Below are 18,924 nucleotides of genomic sequence, written 5' to 3'. Positions count from 1 at the left end.
AACAATACTGAAGCACTCTTTGTTAAATGATATTCCAGGAAATCATATCTATTTATTACAGTTCCTTTGGGCACAAAAATCTAACATTTACATTTGTTTATCTGAGTCTTTTCATTTTCATTCTTGCAAACTTTCCAGGTTCTGATTATTGATTCTAGAGATAGTTCTTTCCCATTTTAAACCTTTTTTCAGTCTCTACAGGGCATACCTTTCTAACCTAAAACCTCTCTCTTATATGCAAAGAGTGTAATACACTATGACACTTTCTACCTGTACTCCCTCTGGGAGCAGAATCTTTGTTTTGTTCTTCCTTTGTGGGGGAAAAAAAAAAAAAGAGAGAGAGAGAAAGACATGTTTGAAATCAATAATGAAAGTAACATGGGAATTAAAGTTATAGGGCTAGCCTTGGCTGCCCAGGAATGGAGGCCGAATGATATAAAGGTAGATGAGGATGGCTTCATAAATGAAAATGCAGGTGGCTTGTTGGCAGACAGTACACATATTCTCTGAGATTATTTTTCTCCTTCTACCTAATAGTTCTGTGTTTACCAGATAGGGCAAAAGTGATGAGAGAACAAATACAAATTGTCAGGGAGCAAATTTAAAGAAAAAGCCTCTCCATTTTTCCTCACTTTTCCTTCATGTCAATATTCTTGCCTCTGTGAAGATCTGTATAATATCATAACATACACCAATTTTCAACCCAGGGCAGGGAGAGGTAAATGATAAGCTTTTTCAGCTAGTTGGGAGTCAATATTTTTTCATTTTAATTCTTCACCACATGAGTCTCCCTGGACAACTTATTTCCCTTTTGCTTCTTCATCTGTAAAATATTCATTGAGTCTAAGTTGCCATAAGTTACAAGACTTTCTATTACTTTATGTGCCACACTAAGAAGAAATAAATATTGTAATTGAACTATGATTCAGTGCTTTTTGTTGTTGTCATTGTTTGGCATCCCTGGGTGGGTCATTAACCGTCAGTGCTTTTATATCACATTGATTTATCCTATGTTATTGTGTGTATTTGAATAAGTTAAAAATAATTGGTACCATCAACCTTCTGGGTTTATAAGGAATAAGTAGAGTAATGTACTTAAGTTGATGAACACAGTGCCTAGCACATTGTAAGTACTCAATAAGTGGTAGCCATTATGTTGATGTTGATGGTGATTTGATCATGAGCACTCTCTTTTAAGTGGTGTTCATTGTTTAGGTTGTTCTTTGGGGATCAGAATCATTAATAGGTTATCTTGATGAGATTTATTGGTGGTAGTCAGAATGCCCACTCATTTTGAAGCTGAAGTAGCATAACAGTAAAATAACATGTTTAGTTGGTTTTCAGAGGTAATTATTTTAATGAGTAGCACTTCATTGTCAATGGAATTTGTTCATGGACTATTGTTGAAGTTACCTCCAGGAATAAGTTCTATTGACATCAACCTCCTGGGTTAGTTGAAGTCACTTTTTATGACGAGAATTTAGTTCAAGTATACAACATGAGTAATTTAGTTCAAGTATACAACATGTGAAACTTAGTAAAATTGTACTAGTGATATTATGATATGAAACCTCAGGTTTTAATTTTTTTTTTTTTTTCATTTTCTGTCTATACAGGAGGCAGACAGTGGGGAGGAAGAATGCCGGTCACAGCCCAGGAGGTATGTTTGTTTATTATATCCTACAGCATTTTTGTTATAGGATATTTTTGTAGTAGTTATTGTTTTTTCTCTAATTCTTTTTCAGTATTATCAGATTAGCTTATCCTTGTTTTCCAGCATGCTTCCTTGGTCTCTCAAAAAACCAGATTGCAGCTGGGCATGGTGGCTTGTGCCTGTAATTCCAGCTACTTGGGATTGCTTAAGGCCAGAAGTTCGAGACAACGTATCAGGACCCTCCTCTCTTTTGAAAAAGAAAGAGTGGGAGTGATTGCTTTAGGAATCCAGTTACTGACTCAGAAAGATTTTAAAATGGTACACTGGTTTAAAAAGAGGCAGAAAGGTCAATTTTGGCTCAGTTTTCACCCAAGCATCCAAGGAATTATCTTAGGGTAATAAAAAAGCAAATTTTCCTTACCTTTTAGGAAAATATCAACTGAAGAACATTTCAGCCTTCAGTTTTGTACTTGTGTTTTTCATTCATGTTTGACAAATTTTGGCAATTATTGCAGATTGGTAAATATTTGACTTTGTTTTTATACAAAGGGTATACTGAGTAACATACCCAATCTTTTAAAATGCAGTGAAACCTTTTTACCCCCCCTCATGGAATAGTGGGCATGTTGTTAGAAGGGTGCCAGTACCCACTGACATTAAAAGAAAACAATTGTGAGAGAAATCTAGGAAGTATAAAATAACATTTATTTTATCTCCTTTACGGGGTTTTTGAAAGTAACTCCCTCCCACAAGAAACAGGTCTGGTAAGTTCTAGATGGTCATTTCAATGTTACCAAACTTGTATCCTCTGAACTCAAATGAGCCATTCTAGATGATACAGAGAAAGGATACAATAAGCATGCTCATTGTGAAGAAGCTGGCTAAAGGGAATGCTTCTTTAATAATTATCAGGCCGGGCGCAGTGGCTCACGCCTGTAATCCCAGCACTTTGGGAGGCCGAGACAGGTGGATCACGAGGTCAGGAGATCGAGACCATCCTGGCTAACATGGTGAAACCCCGTCTCTACTAAAAATACAAAAAATAAGCTGGGCATGGTGGTGGGCGCCTGTAGTCCCAGCTACTCAGGAGGCTGAGGCAGGAGAATGGGCGGGAACCCAGGAGGCGAAGCTTGCAGTGAGCTGAGATCATGCCACTACACTCCAGCCTGGGCAACAGAGCGAGATTCCGTCTCAAAACAAACAAACAAACAAATTATTATTATTATTATATTATCAGGTGTTTGTTGATATATACCTCCTTCTTGTAAACTATAACTTAATATAAAAATAGTTCCTTTTCATCAGTAACTGAGATTATTGGCAGTATTTTTCCTGACTTGGTTATCACATAAATTTTGGGCTTAAAGCTTAATTTCTCAGTGTCTTTAGCAAAGAGAAGTGTCATTCTTTTGCATAGGGCTAAGGAGATAGAAACCCAAAATAAATTTTAACTGAATGTGTACCAGAGGCATCATAATCATATTCCCATTAGAATGAAAAAAGAATTCTTATATTTTCTAGGAGGTCAGATTTAAAGCTCTCTGGGTCAATTTCAAGCTTTACATATTGACTCAATATCCACTGGAATACTGTTGTTCCAAAAAAATTACCTAATGATGAGGCAATGGAAGTCTATTCTGTTATTCACAGTACTGAATTGTCAAGCTATTAAGAACTATAAAGTCCGGGCACGGTGGCTCACACCTGTAATCCCAGCACTTTGGGAGGCCAGGAGTCTGAGAACAGCCTGACCAACGTGGTAAAACCCCATCTTTACTAAAAATACAAAAAAAATTAGCCAGGCGTGGTGATGCATGCCTGTAATCCCAGCTACTCAGGAGGCTGAGGCAAGAGAATCACTTGAACCCAGGAGATGGAGGTTGCAGTGAGCAGAGATCGCACCACTGCACTCCAGTCTGGCCAACAGAGCGAGACTCTGTCTTACAAAAAAAAAAAGAAGAAGAACCATAAAGACCTGTTTTTAAAGTTTTTGGCAATACTTTGTCACTTTGACCAGCAGAGGGTTTTTGCAGGCTTCTTTTTTTCACAAGAAAAGGATTACTTATAGAAATAAGAAATGAAGAAAACCTAGTAGCAACTATTAAAAAATCAAAATTTGCTAATCTGTTGTAATGTCTTATATTTAGTGTGTTTGCCAAGCTATTTCTAAATCTAAAGGCTTTAGTCTGACTCAGAGCAAAGAAACTTATCTTACCTGCCAGTTGAATGCCCCTCGTAGCTATATGGTAAGAGATTGATTTTTGTATGTTTGACTGCTACAGATTGTTTGGAGTTCTCCATCACTTACCACAAAATAAACCAGCATTGAATCGTTTCATTAAGTGTGCCCAAACTCATCTGGTCAGTTTGTGGGTTCAAATGTAGCTTGTAGTAGGAAATTAAATAGTAAACAGCATATCATTAAAATTAAAGGCCAGTTCCAGGTAACAAAAAAGACATTGCATTAATAATCTATTATTTCGGCCGGGGGCAGTGGCTCATGCCTGCAATCCCAGCATTTTGGGAGGCCAGGGCAGACGGATCACATGAGGTAAGGAGTTCAAGACCAGCCTGGCCAACATGGTGAAACCCCATCTCTGCTAAAAATACAAAAAATTAGCCGGGTGTGGTGGTTCATGCCTGTAGTCCAGCTACTCAGGAGTCTGAGGCAGGAGAATTGGTTGAATCCTGGAGGTGGAGGTTGCAGTGAGCTGAGATTGAGCCACTGCACTCCAGCCTGGGCAACAGAACAAAACTACGTCTCAAAAATAAAAATAGTAATAATAATAATAATCTTTTTTGTTGTTGTTGTTGTTGTTGATACGGAGTCTTGCTCTGTCGCCCAGGCTGGAGTGCAGTGGCTGGATCTCAGCTCACTGCAAGTTCCGCCTCCCGGGTTTACGCCATTCTCCTGCCTCAGCCTCCCGAGTAGCTGGGACTACAGACACCCGCCACCTTACCCGGCTAGTTTTTTGTATTTTTTAGTAGAGACGGGGTTTCACCGTGTTAGCCAGGATGGTCTCGATCTCTTGACCTCGTGATCCACCTGTCTCGGCCTCCCAAAGTGCTAGGATTACAGGCTTGAGCCACCACGCCCGGCCAATAATAATCTTATTTTAACCAAATGCCATTTATCGACAAAGTCATAAAAATAATCTTTCAGACCAGGCGCAGTGGCCCACACCTGTAATCCCAGCACTTTGGGAGGCCATGGCAGGTGGATCACCTGAGGTCAGAAGTTTGAGACCAGCCTGGCCAACATGGAGAAACCCTGTCTCTAGTAAAAATACAAAAATTAGCTGAGTGTGGTGGCATGTGCCTGTAATCCTAGCTATTCAGGAGATTGAGGCAGGAGAATCACTGGAACTCGGGAGGCAGATGTTGCAGTGAGCTGAGATTGCGCCACTGCACTCCAGCCTGGGCAACAGAGCAAGACTCTGTCTCAAAAAAAAAAGAAATCTTTCAGTACAATTAGACCAAACTATGATGGCTTTGTTCACAGATAACAATCATAACTACAAAAATAGATAAATTAGACTACATCAAAATTTCAAACTTCTGTGCATCAAAAGACACTATCAACAGAGTGAAAAGGCAACCCATGGAATGGAAGAAAATATTTGCAAATCATAAGGGGTTAATATCCAGAATATGGATATAAAGAACTCCTACAACTCAACAAAGTCAGTTGACTAGTCAGTCCACTATAACAAAATACCTAGACTGGGTGGCTGAAACAATAGGCATTTATTTCTCACAGTCCTAGGAGGCTGGGAAATCTAAGATCAAGGTGCCGGCATGTTCATGTGCGGGTGTTCTTCCACACTTACAGACAGCCACCTTCTCTCAGTGTTCTTACTTGGTGGGGAGAAAGAGAGAGAGAGCATGTTCTGGTCTCTTCCTATTCTTATAAGGACATGTCACAGGGGACTCACCATCATGACCTCATCTAACCCTAACTACCTCCCAAAGGCCTTGCCTCCAAATACCATCACTTTCGAGGATAGGGCTTCAACATATGAATTAGCAGGGGGCACAGACATTAAGTCCATAATATTTTGCCCGGGAACCCACAAAATTCATGTTCTCATATACAAAATATATTCATTCCATCTCAACATCCTTAAAAGACAAAACATTCCAGCATCAATTCTGAAGCCTAAAGTCCAAAGTTTTATCTAAATATCATCTAAATCAGATATGGGTAAGACCAAGAATGATTCATTCTGAGCCAGCATTCCTCGCCAGCTGCAAACCTGTGAAATCAGGTAAGTTAAGCACTTCCAAAATACCATGGTGAGGTAAGCATAGGATAGATATTCCTATCTCAAAAGGGAGAAATCAGAAGGAAAGTAGGAGTGATAGGTCCCAAATAAGTTTAAAACTTAGCAAGGCAAATCCTATTAGGTCTTAAGACTTGAGAATAATCCTCCTTGGTTGATGCTCTGCTCTCCAGATGCACTTGAGTGGCAGTGTCACCCTCATTGCTTCATGTGGTGGTCCTGCCCCTTCAGCTCAGTGGAGTGCCATCCACAGGTCTCTCTACAAAAGCCCTGCCCACACAACTCTGCTGGGCAGTGGTCCTAGCCTTTGAAACTGAAGTGAAGACAGCCTTGCTCCCTGATCCCCACCCATGGTGGGTGTGATGAGAGTAGAAGCCCTGATGATCATCACTGAATTGCCTTTGGGGATCTTTCTTCCCCTTTCTTGAAGGATAATGCATAGTCACAGTCTTCCTTTATTCCATTTCATTTTCTCTGTTTCCCTTAATCCTAGCTTGCAGTATTTCTGTTTGCATAATCCCTTCTCTATCCTGGCTTCTATTGAGATGGCTGATTAGGCCTGTGGTTCACACCAACACTACCATCCTTATATGGTCAGTCAGCCCCACTGTTGGTGTTCCCTTCCAAACATGCTTTCTCATTTTTTGCAATATGCACAGGCCGAGAATGTTCCAAGTAAGTTCTGGTTCCCTTTTGCTTAACAATTCCTTCTGCAATTCATTTCTCTCTTTTTGCATTTTATTATAGCAGCCAGAAGGAGTCAAACCACTCCTTCACCACTTTGCTTAGAAACCACTGTAGCTGAATGTCCAATTCCATTGTTGCAAGTTCTACCTTCCACACAATACTAGAACACAAACACAATCCAGCCCGTTCTTTGCCACTTTATAACAAGGACTGCCTTTTCTCCATTGTCCACTAATATGTTTCTTGTTTCCATCTGAGTCTTCGTTAGAATGGGCTTTTCCATCCATATTTCTACCAACATTCTGTTCGTGGTTCTTTATGTATTCTCTAAGAAGATGGAAGTATTTTCTCCAGATCTCCTCTATCCTTTCTGAGCCCTCACCAGAATTACCTTTAGCAGTCCCTTCATGGCAGTCTTGACTTTTTCTAGCATGCACCTCAAAATTCTTCTGGCATCTACCCATTACCCAGTTTCAAAGCCTCAGCACCCCATTTTTCATTACCAATATCTGTATTAGACAGGATTCTCTAGATAAATAGAACCAAAAAGGGTGTCTCATAGAGATAGTTCCAGTCCAAGTCCAAAGACTTAAGAACTAGGAGAGCCAATGGTGGCTCAGTCCACCATTCGTTGAGTCCAAGTCTGAGTCCGAAAATAGAAGACCAGTGTCCTTGCTCAAAGGCAGAAGGAGGCCGGGCGCGGTGGCTCAAGCCTGTAATCCCAGCACTTTGGGAGGCCGAGACGGGTGGATCACGAGGTCAGGAGATCGAGACCAACCTGGTGAACATGGTGAAACCCCGTCTCTACTAAAAAATACAAAAAACTAGCCGGGCGAGGTGGCGGGCGCCTGTAGTCCCAGCTACTCGGGAGGCTGAGGCAGGAGAATGGCGGGAACCCGGGGGGCGGAGCTTGCAGTGAGCTGAGATCCGGCCACCGCACTCCAGCCCGGGAGACAGAGCGAGACTCCGCCTCAAAAAAAAAAAAAAAAAAAAAAAAAAAAAAAAAAACAAAGGCAGAAGGAGTGGCTTCTCCCTTATTCAGCCTTTTGTTCTATTCAGGCCTTCAATAGATTGAGTGAGGCCTACCCGCACTGGAGAGGACAGTCTGCTTTACCCAGTCTACTGATTCAAAGGTTAATATTATCCAGAAATACCCTCACAGATAAGCTGAGAATAATATTTAACCAAATACTGGACATCCTGTGGCCCAGTCAGGTTGATGGTTGACACATAAAATTAACCATCATACAACCCAATTAAAAAAATAGAAAAGAACTTGAATAGACATTTCTCCAAAGCAGATAAACAAATAAGCAATAAGCATATGAAAAGATGCTCAAGGCTGAATGCAGTGACTCATGCCTGGAATTCCAGCACTTGGGAGGCTGAGAAGGGAGGATTTCTTGAGCCCAGGAGTTTGAGACCAGCCTGGGAAGCACGGCAAGACTCCATCTCTACAAAAGATAAAAAAATGTAGCCAGGTGTGGTGTCATACACCTGTCCCAGCTACTCAGAATGTTGAGGTGAGAAGATTGCTTGAGTCCAGGAATTAAAGGCTGTGGTGAGCTAAGAAGGTTCCACTGCACTCCAGCCTGGGTAACAGTACAAGACCCTGTCTCTAATAATAATTTTTAAAAAACTCAAAATCACTAATCATTAAGGAAGTGCAAATCGAAACCACAGTGAGATATACTACCTCATAACCATTAGGATGGCCACTATCAAAATAAAGCATTGGTGAGGACATGGAGAAATTGGAAGCCTTGTACACTATTGGTAGGAATGTAAAATGGCATAGCTGCAATGGAAAATAGTATGGTGATTCCTCAAAAAATTAAAAATAGAATATGATCATATGATCCAGCAAATCCACTTCTGGACTCCTGGGTAGATACCTAAAAGAATTGAAAGCAGGGTCTCAAGAGATTCATATACCCCTGTTAATAGCAACACTATTCACAATAGCCAAAAGATGGAAGCAATCCAAGCGTTCATCAATGGGGAATGAATAAACAAAATGAGGTATTATATGTGCAATGGAATATTATTCAGCCTTTAAAAAGGAAATTCTGACATGCCACAACATGGGTAAAAATGAGGACATTAAGCTAAGTGAAATAAGCCAATCACAAAAAGACAAATACTGTATGATTCCACTTACATGAGATACCTAGAATAATCAAATTCATGCGGACAGAATAATGGTGACTGGGGGATGGGGTGGGAAGTTACTGCCTAGTGGGTACGGAGGTTCAGTTTTGGAAGATGAAGAAAGTTCTAGAAATGGATAGTGGTGGTGATTGCACAACATTGTGAATGTACTTAATGCCAATGAACTGTACACTTAAAAGTGGTTAGGATGGAATTTTTATGTTTATTTTACCAGAATTAAGAAACAATGTATTTATGCCATACTAGCCCCTTTTTGTGATTGATTGATTGAGACAGGGTGTTGCTCTGCCACCCAGCCTGGAGTGCAGCGATACAGTAACGGGCTCAGTCAGTCCTCCCACTTGAGCCTCCCAAGTAGGAGGCATGCAACACTATGCCCAGCTAATATTTTCTGTTATTTTTGTAGAGACAGGGTCTCCCTATGTTGCCTAGGCTGGTCTCAAACTGCTGGGCTCAAGTGATCCTCCTGCCTCAGCCTCCCAAAGTGCTGGGATTACAAGTGTGAGCCACCATGGCTGGCCACCTTTTTGTGATATTTAAACTCCAGCAATATTTTTTTTTTTCTCAGAAGACAGGCATAAAAAGATAACATAATTACAGAAAATCATGTTTTATATCATTAACTGTTGTTGCAGAACTTTTCCTTAGTTCAGCTAAAGACGGGGTCTTTGTCCCATGGCCACAAAAATTTTGTCTCACAGACGATTAAAGGGTGAGAATAATGGGATTTATGGGGCAAAAAGGAAAACAAAGGGTGAACAGGGACTTTCTGCAAGGCTAGAATTCCTGCTGGTTCGCTTCCTGCCTTGCAGTTTGAATCCCTGGTTTCACAAAGGAAGAGGAGGGGCCAGGCTCCGCCCCATGCAAATTGTGCGAACTTCCCGAAGCTCCACCCCAGTATGCAGGCTGGCTGGAGTTTTGCCAGGGAACCTTTCCAACCTGTCTGTGAAAAGATAAATGGATCAAATGTGATGCCAGTATTTCTTTTGCATATTTATGGACTCAGCTTTTTCTTGTGTGATGACCCACTTTGCTGACTGGGGAATAGCCAGGAAGATAACTATAAAAGTAAACCGGCTGGGCGCGGTGGCTCGCGCCTGTAATCCTAGCACTTTGGGAGGCCGAGGCGGGCGGATCACGAGGTTACAAGTTCGAGACCAGCCTGGTCAACATGGCGAAACCCCGTCCCTACTAAAAATACAAAAATTAGTTAAGCGTGGTGGCATGCGCCTGTAATCCCAGCTACTCAGGAGGCTGAGGCAGGAGAATCGCTTGAACCCGGAAGGCAGAGGTTGCAGTGAGCAGAGATGGTAACACTGCACTCCAGAGCCTGGGCGACAGAGTAAGACTCCGTCTCAAAAACAAAAAATAAAAAAAAACATGAAACGCCAACATTCAACCATATTAACTGTAAACAGCTGTCTCATATGGGTCAACCTATTACAATTATAAAATGATAAATAAAAATGAACAAGATTGCACTGAAATGTATCTTTGCAATCTCAGGACACCTTTTTTAAGGAGAATAGTGAATAGGTATGGTAGGAAATAAAGTACTTTGAGATCTTAATTTAATTTTAATTATAGTAGAATTATTTCATTCTTGTGTGTGCCAACCCCAAGATAAGAATTGTATAAAGGAGTTTTACATTTCTTCTCTCAATTCAAGCAATACATATATTATACTTTTTATTTTTTAATTACTCTGAAAATGAAGAAATTATTTTTCATGTTCAGCTGAAACCCTCCCCTATTTTTAAGCCTAGTTTCTTCCTCTTTAGTCTTTCATGGACATAAAAAATTACTCACTATCTGCTGAAAAAAATCTTTACCTTGGAAAATTTGGTCTTTATGAGGGAAAAATTAAGCAAAATAAGAACAAAACAAAAAGAAAATTTGGTCTTTTCCCCAGTTGTTTCAAAGATAGCAATGAAAATAAAATTTGCAGCAGAGGAGAGGAAAAAAGCAATGTGGGCCAGAGAAGTCTTATAAAACCTCTTGGAAGAGCTGAGTCATGATGAATGAATGGGATTTAGATAGGAGAAGAGAAGAAAAGGGTAGCATTCCAAACATAGGAGAGTGGGGAGAATGGAAGGATATCATCAAAACTCTGAAAATAGGCGCTAATGTGTTTTAGGACAGTAACAAGGTAACTGTGTATACCTTAAAAGCAGAGGAGTTCGATTTGATAGATCTATGTGTAGAAGAATGACATAACTAATTCTAAATATTACCAGCCATTATTTAGGAGGTCATAAGATTCACAACTTCCCCAATTATTTATTTTTTTATTTTATTTTATTTTATTTTATTTTTGAGATGGAGTCTCACTCTGTCACCCAGGCTGGGGTGCAATCTCGGCTCACTGCAACCTCCGCCTCCTGGATTCAAGTGATTCTCCTGTCTCAGCCTCCCAAGAAGCTAGGATTACAGGCGCCCATCACCACACCCAGCTAATTTTTGTATCCTGACCTCAAGTGATTCAGCTGCCTCGGCCCCCAATTACTTTTTTTTTTTTTTTGAGACGGAATCTTGGTCTGTTGCCCAGGCTGGAATGCAATGGCACGATCTTGGCTCATTGCAACCTCCATCTCAGGTTCACGCGATTCTTCTGCCTTGGCCTCCTGAGTAGCTGGGATTACAGGTGCATGCCACCATGCCCAGCTTATATTTATTTTTAGTAGAGACGGGGTTTAACCATGTTGGCCAGGCTGGTCTCGAAATCCTGACCTCAGGTGATCCGCCCACCTTGGCCTCCCAAAGTGTTAGGATTGCAGGCATGAGCCACTGTGTCCAGCCCCCAATTACTCTTAAAGGTAACATCACTATTGTGAACCTAAGATCAGCCTTTTGAGATGCCTTTTCAGGTGTGATGGTTAATCCTCAGTGTCAACTTGATTGGATTGAAGAATACAAAGTATTGATCCTGGGTCTGTCTGTGAGGGTGTTGCAAAAGAGATTAACATTTGAGTCAGTGGGCTGGGAAAGGCAGATCCACCCTTAATCTGGTGGGCACAATCTAATCAGATGCCAGCAAATATAAAGCAGGCAGAAAGACATAAAAAGGACAGACTGGTCTAGCCTCCCAGCCTACATCTTTCTCCCATGCTGGATGCGTCCTGCCCTCAAACATTGGACTCCAGGTTCTTCAGTTCTTCCGTTTTGGGACTCGGACTGGCTCTCCTTGCTCCTCAGCTTGCAGATGGCCTATTGTGGGACCTTTAAGTTAATACTTAAAAAACTCTCATATAAATATATTTATGTAGAGTTCTGTCCCTCTAGAGAACCCTGACTAATACATAAGGTTTTTCCATTTCTGACAACCAGATGACCCCACGTGGACCTGCCAACCAGTTCTATGGTCCCCACTCAGGAACTGACTCAGCATAAGAGAACAAATTCAACTCCCTATGATTTTATCTCTGAGCCAATCAATCAGCACTCCCAATTCAATGGTCCCCTACCCAACAAATTATCCTTTATACCAAAACTCTGATCCAGGCCAGGCACGGTGGCTCATGCCTGTAATCACAGCACTTTGGAAGGCCAAGATGGGAGGATCAACTGAGGTCAGGGGTTCCAGACCAGCCTGGCCAACATGGTGAAAGCCTGTCTCTACTAAAAATACAAAAATTAGCCAGACATGGTGGCACATGCCTGTAATCCCAGCTACTCAGGAGGCAGAGGCAGGAGAATCGCTTGAACCCAGGAAGCAGAGGTCGCAGTGAGCCGAGATTGCACCACTGCACTCCAGCCTGGGCAACAGAGTGAGACTCCGTCTCAGAAAAAAAACAAAAACAAAAAACAACTCTGATCCTCAAGTTTTCAGGGAGACTGATTTGAGTAATAACAAAACTTTGGTCTCACACACATACACAAAAGAAAAAATGTATAACATGACTGCCAGAAGGAGTCTGGCAGTATTATACAGCATGAGGGGAGGGGAGGCAAGAAAACTATCAAGGAAGCTGTTGCAGTTATTCAGGCAAATAGCTAGTTCCTGTGTGAGAGCAGCATGAGGACAGGGTTTATGTCTTTTACTTGGGTATCCAATTAGCATGTAGTTGGCACTCAGTAAATGCTTAGTGAATGAACAGGAATAGAAGAATATTGATTACTGTACTACAAATAATATTAGTTAAAAAAGGGAACTCTGTCAGAAGCCATATGAAGAGTTTGCCTTTGGATATGTGAAACAACAGGACAATATTCAAGTAGAAATAGTTTAAAGGCAGTTAAAAGAAAACATAGGGCCGGCATGGTGGCTCATGCCTATAATCCCGGACATGGGATTTGGGAGGCCAAGGCAGGCAGATTACCGGAGGTCAGGAGTTCAAGACAAGCCTGGCCAACATGGTGAAACCCCATCTCTACTAAAAATACAAAAATTAGCCAGGCATGGTGATGCGCGCCTGTAATCCTAGCTATTCTGGAGGCTGAGGCAGGAGAATTGCTTGAACCTGGGAGGCAGAGGTTGCAGTGAGCCGAGATTGAGATTTTGCCACTGTACCCCAGCCTGGGCGACAAAGCGAGGCTCTGTTAAAGAAAGAAAGAGAGAAAGAGAGAGAAGAGAAAAGGAAAAGAAAAGAAAAATTGGGCCGGGCACCGTGGCTTACACCTGTAATCCCAGCACTTTGGGAAGCTGAGGCAGGCGGATCACGAGGTCAGTAGTTCGAGATCAGCCTGGCCAACATAATGGAAACCCTGTCTCTACTAAAAATACAAAAACTGGCCAGACGTGGTGGCACACACCTGTAGTCCCAGTTACTCGATAGGCTAAGGCAGGAGAATCGCTTGAACCCAGGAGGTGGAGGTTGCAGTGAGCCAAGACTGTGCCATTGCACTCCAGCCAGGGCGACAGAGCGAGACTCCATCTCAAAAAAAAAAAACAAAAAACACAGGATTAGGGCATGTCCTTATATAAAAGATGGTTTCTCAGTGGCACTGTTACTAATTTGCAGCTAAATTTTTCTTCCAGATTTCTGTGGTACCTTGTCAGGTTTTCTTTATCATGTATTTGCTCTGTTTATTTTTTATCTTTGAGATAGGACTTCATCTTTATTCAAACCTATTTGGTGAAATAATTTTTCTATGGATTTAAATATCATGACAATATATTTACTACATTGCCCATCTTTCAGCTGTGAAAAGAGGAAAAATGTATTTCTGCATCAGTATATATATGTTCTAGTTAAAGACTATATAAACCTTGAGAATATAAGTATTGTACTTAAATTTTAAAAAGGGAGAAAAAGTGGGGAAAAAAGCAGGTCCATTGTAAATATGAGCTGATAATTTAATCCTCATCTTTTTTATCTTTAAAAAAATTTTTAGGCTGGGTGCGGTGGCTCACGCCTGTAATCCCAGCACTTTGGGAGGCCGAGGCAGGTAGATCACGAGGTCAGGAGTTCGAGACCTGCCTGGCCAACGTGGTGTAACCGCGTCTCTACTAAAAATACAAAAATTAGCTGGGCCTGGAGGCGCATGCCTGTAATCCCAGCTACTCAGGAGGCTGAGGCAGGAGAATCGCTTGAACCCAGGAGGCAGAGGTTGCAGTGAGCTGAGATTGCACTCCAGCCTGGAGACAGAGCAAGACACTGTCTCAAAAAAAAAAAAATTGAAACAATCTCATACTTACAGATAAATTATAAACACAATACAAGGAACTTTTTTTCTGAGCCATTTGGCAATAAAATGCTCTATCACCTCACTCTTCTTTAAGAAATAGAGTGATGATGTTAACATTTCATGGAGAAGCTGAATATTGATTGCACTTAGGACAGGAAATATACATTAGAAAGAGAAACAGAGGGTTTTTTATTGTTGTTGCTGTTTGAGATGGAGTCTCGATCTGTCGCCCAGGCTGGAATGCAATGGCATGATCTCGGCTCACTGCAACCTCTGCCTCCCAGGTTCAGGCAATTCTCCTGCCTCAGCCTCCCGAATAGCTGTGATTACAGGCACGTGCCATCACGCCCGGTTAATTTTTGTATTTTCAGTAGAGATGAGATTTCATCATGTTGGCCAGACTGGTCTCGAACTCCTGACCTCAGGTGATCCGGCGGCCTCCCAAAGTGCTGGGATTATAGGTGTGAGCCACTGCGGCTGGCCAGAGTTGTTTTTTTGTTTTGTTTTGTTGCTGTTTTTAAACAAAAGTAGAGCTTTCCATTTATTAGAAAGTGGCTGTAACTGATCACATAGAAACTGTTCATCTTTTTTTTTTTTTTTTTTTTTTTTTTTTTTTGAGACAGAGTCTTACTCTGTCGCCCAGGCTGGAGTGCAATGGGGCGATCTCAGCACGCTCCACCTTCTGAGTTCAAGCAATTCTCCTGCCTCAGCCCCCCAAGTAGCTGGGATTACAGGGCCCACTACCACGCCCAGCTAATTTTTTGTATTTTTAGTAGAGACAGGGTTTCACCATGTTGGCCAAGCTGGTCTCAAACTTCTGGACCCCAAAGTGCTGGGATTACAGGCGTAAACTACCGTGCCCAGCCACCGTTCATCTTTTGCTGTGGGCCTCTCTGCACCCTGTGAACCTCCCACCATGTGGGTTACACTTCCTGTACAGAATAGAGAACTATCTGTTGTTTATAAGTGTTTGGGGGGTGGCCACCAGGGGGTGTAGTGAGCTATCTTCTCATTTTCTTAAATGTCTGCTATTGTACAGAGTAGCCTTGCTGGGATGGTTAAGTGTACACCTTTAAAGGCTCTTTTCCTAGCTATTTAACAGCAGTAAGAATTTTCATTTCACTGAAGTATTCTTTGTTTCTGAAGAATGTATTCACAGACACTTTTATATTTATATGATGTGTACTGTATCTGGTGGCTGTGAAAGCCATAGTTCTTAAATCTGATTTGAAAAGCAAATCTGATTATCACAGCCATAACTGAATTTGGCCGGCCTTCCTTCCTCCCTCCCTTCTTCCCTGCCTCCTTTTCCTTCCTTCCTTCCTTCCTTCCTTCCTTCCTTCCTTCCTTCCTTCCACTAGTAAAAAAATTAGGTATATATTTCAAATCTAGGTAAATCATTTTACTTTTTCCCCCAGATGTTATTCTTCATGGTATAAGAAAAACAAACAAAGTAAATGTCCCTTCGATTATTGATTTTGCCAAATTGACTTTTGGAAGAGTTGTTTTGCTGGATATTATAAAAACCCAAAGACTAATAAAAACTCAAATGGCCTATCAATGCTGATTATTTAGTAGTAAGAAAATCCTCTTAGCTACATGACTTACTTTTTTTTTCTTTTGTTTTCTTTTTTTTTTTTTTTTTGGAGATGGAGGCTCACTCTGTCACCCAGGTTAGAGTGTAGTGGCATGATCTTGGCTCACTGCAACCTCCATTTCCAGCATTCAAGCAATTCTCCTGCCTCACCCTTATGAGCAGCTGGGATTACAGGTGCCCACCACCACACCTGGCTATTTTTTTTTTTTTTTTTTTTTTTTTGAGACAGAGTCTCACTCTTGTCACCCAGGCTGGAGTGCAGTGGCGTGATCTCGGCTCACTGCAACCTCTGCCTCCTGGGTTCAAGCAATTGTCTGGCCTCAGCCTCCTGAGTAGCTGGGATTACAGGTGTACACCACCATGCCCAGCTAATTTTTGTATTTTTAGTAGAGATGGGGTTTCACCATGTTGGCCAGACTGGTCTCGAACTCCTGACCTCAGGTGATCACCCCGCCTCAGCCTCCCAAAGTGATGGGATTACAGGCGTGAGCCACCACGCCCATCCAGGCTACATGACTTTATTAAAAGAATTCCTTTATTAACAGAGAAGTGTGATTTGGGTAGCTGTGAAATTGTGACCTCTACCCTTTTTCCACCATGCGAAACATTTATATATCCCGTAATTCAGTTCTCATTGAAAAACTGTAAAATGTTAGAACAAATATTCTCACATTCATTGCAGTACTTTTTTTTTTTTTTTTTTTTTTTTCCTAGTAGGGGAAAGAGGAATGGGAAAAGGCAACAGTATAATCATACCAGGAGAATTCCTTTCATGGGAGGGGAAAGAGCTGACAGTCAAGAACTCTTGAGGAACAGTTGAGAGGATACTGTTCCCATCTGCTGTCCCCTCACTCATGGCAGGCTGCACAGGCTGCAAGGCAGGAAGGGATGTGGTAACAGTGACCTCTATCTCAAAGACCCTCCAGATCAGGTTTTGTTTTTGTTTTTGTTTTTCTAGTTTGGTGATAGTGCAGGGTCAGAGACATGAATATACATTGGAAAGGGCTGTCTCCAGCATCCATTAGAGTAACCCATACAAGCAACAGGCTGCAAACACTACCAAGGAGGCTGCTGTTTGCAGCCATTGCACACCAGATGAAATGTAAGATCAACCAGTAGGTGGTTGTAGAAAGAATTGTTTGTAATGAAATTTCAATTTTCTAAAGGCAAGGATTGGTGCTTGGAAGATTCTCTTTCTGTCCTTATTCTTTGCAGAATGAATGTAGGTACCATGGAATTGTGCATTTTCATTATTTCAGTGCACCATACATTTTCTTATTAGGTTGTCCCTGAGTAACACTTTATAAGCAAAGCATGAGTCCTTAAATAGGATGGGCTAGTAATTAAAAGTATATGAGTTTGCCTCCATCAAAATAAACAATTCTCAATAATCCATAAGTATGTATGTGTTAACTACTAAAGCCAAGGAGGCCTTTCCAATAAGAACTAGATAGATGCTGTGAGGTATAAGATTTAATGATTAAATAGCTGATAATCATAATAAATGTATTTTTATTTTATTTTATTTTATTTTTGAGACGGAGTCTCACTCTGTCACTCTGTCACCCAGGCTGGAGTGCAGTGGTGAGATCTCAGCTCACTGCAACCTCCACTTTCCGGATTCAAGCAATTCTCCTGCCTCAGCCTCCCGAGTAGCTGGGATTACAGATGTGCACCACCATGCCCAGCTGATTTTTGTATTTTTAGTAGAGATGAGGTTTCACCATGTTGGCCAGGCTGGTCTTGAACTCCTGACTTCAGGTGATCTGCCTGCCTCAGCCTCCCATACTGCTGGGATTACAGGCATAAGCCATCACACCCAGCCATGAATTTAAAATTTTAGCCACAATCTAAAATGTGGTTTCTGTACTTTTTTGAATAAAAAGCCTACTTTCAGTAATTGCAAAATGCTATACAAATATCCTTTTAAAAGTTAATCCGTTTTAAAAGACATAGTCATGAGGACTGCAAGAGGAAGCTGAAGCCACAGCCATCACCATCACCTCCATGCTTCACTGATAGCCCCCCTATAACTCTATGGCACCCACATGACAATCCAGATCCACTTTTTCACCTCTGTAGGCTGCAACTTTCTTGTGTCAGTGTCTGTTCACCCATCAAATTCCAAAAGATCCATGCCAAAGACCACAATGCAGGCTTCAGACATTTTGAAGTCAACTTCACAAAGCTAGTGGATGGAAAAACTAATGATTATTGAACGAAAATAAACAAAACAAGAACAACCCTTAATTATTAAGTAGGCCTTTGTATGGTGGGTCTGTGGAGCACAACTGAAATGTCCATTACAGTGGTGGCTTTACTTGGAAACTTTCTTTGCTTGGCTCTTTATGACCACAACCTTCTGCTGAGATAGTTTGGGATTGTTGGTAAGTTATTTGAGCTAAAGATGGTGTGTTGGGCATGCCTCATAGAGGTGGTAAAATATTTTTCTTACGTCCTGAAGGAAGATCTTGAGACCTATTCAGCTCACAGATCCTAGAAAAATCCAAAGTGTTAGAGGAATAGCATACTCTGTAGGTGTATCACCTCAGATGGCTGACTAAATCACGGCACTCTTGAGGAGCATGTTCAACAAGTTCTTACTTTATTTACATGGATCACATGAAAGGAGCCAACCCTGAGGAGTCTCTGGGCTTTGGGCTATCACTTTTTGCTGAGACCACCAATAGAACCTTCCTCAGTACTGAACTGGCCTTCAACCTTTAGGGCAACAGAGCAGCAGTGCTCCAGAGGACCTTGGCAAGAACCATGCCAAGCTGCTACTGAAGGAGTCTACACAGGCAGATATGTGGATTCTACTAGCCAGAGCCTGATTCTATAAGCTGCTCATGATCCAAATTCCTGCTAGGCCTGATGTCTTCCCCAAAACACAGAGTATTTGA

General features: G+C 41.5%; 2 protein-coding genes and 1 pseudogene across 4 annotated transcripts in view; 1 reads left to right on the top strand and 2 right to left on the bottom strand.

The window, feature by feature from the left end:
* SSH2 (slingshot protein phosphatase 2) overlaps positions 1-18,924 on the top strand; it is a 306,380-nt gene that overhangs the window by 133,509 nt on the left and 153,947 nt on the right. For all 3 annotated transcript variants that reach the window (XM_050763298.1, XM_050763296.1, XM_050763302.1), the window contains one exon: positions 1,617-1,660. In XM_050763298.1, coding sequence (XP_050619255.1) covers positions 1,617-1,660 — 44 coding nt within the window. The remainder of the gene's footprint in view (positions 1-1,616; positions 1,661-18,924) is intronic.
* Positions 1-18,924, bottom strand: part of NSRP1 (nuclear speckle splicing regulatory protein 1) — a 554,990-nt gene that overhangs the window by 394,664 nt on the left and 141,402 nt on the right. The window lies entirely within an intron of this gene.
* Positions 17,025-17,150, bottom strand: LOC126940028 (uncharacterized; annotated as a pseudogene).

This window comes from Macaca thibetana, chromosome 16, assembly GCF_024542745.1.
Source record: "Macaca thibetana thibetana isolate TM-01 chromosome 16, ASM2454274v1, whole genome shotgun sequence".
Classification (NCBI taxonomy): Eukaryota; Metazoa; Chordata; class Mammalia; order Primates; family Cercopithecidae; genus Macaca; species Macaca thibetana.
Note: the sequence above shows the minus strand (reverse complement) of the source record. Positions and strands in the feature narration are given on the sequence as shown.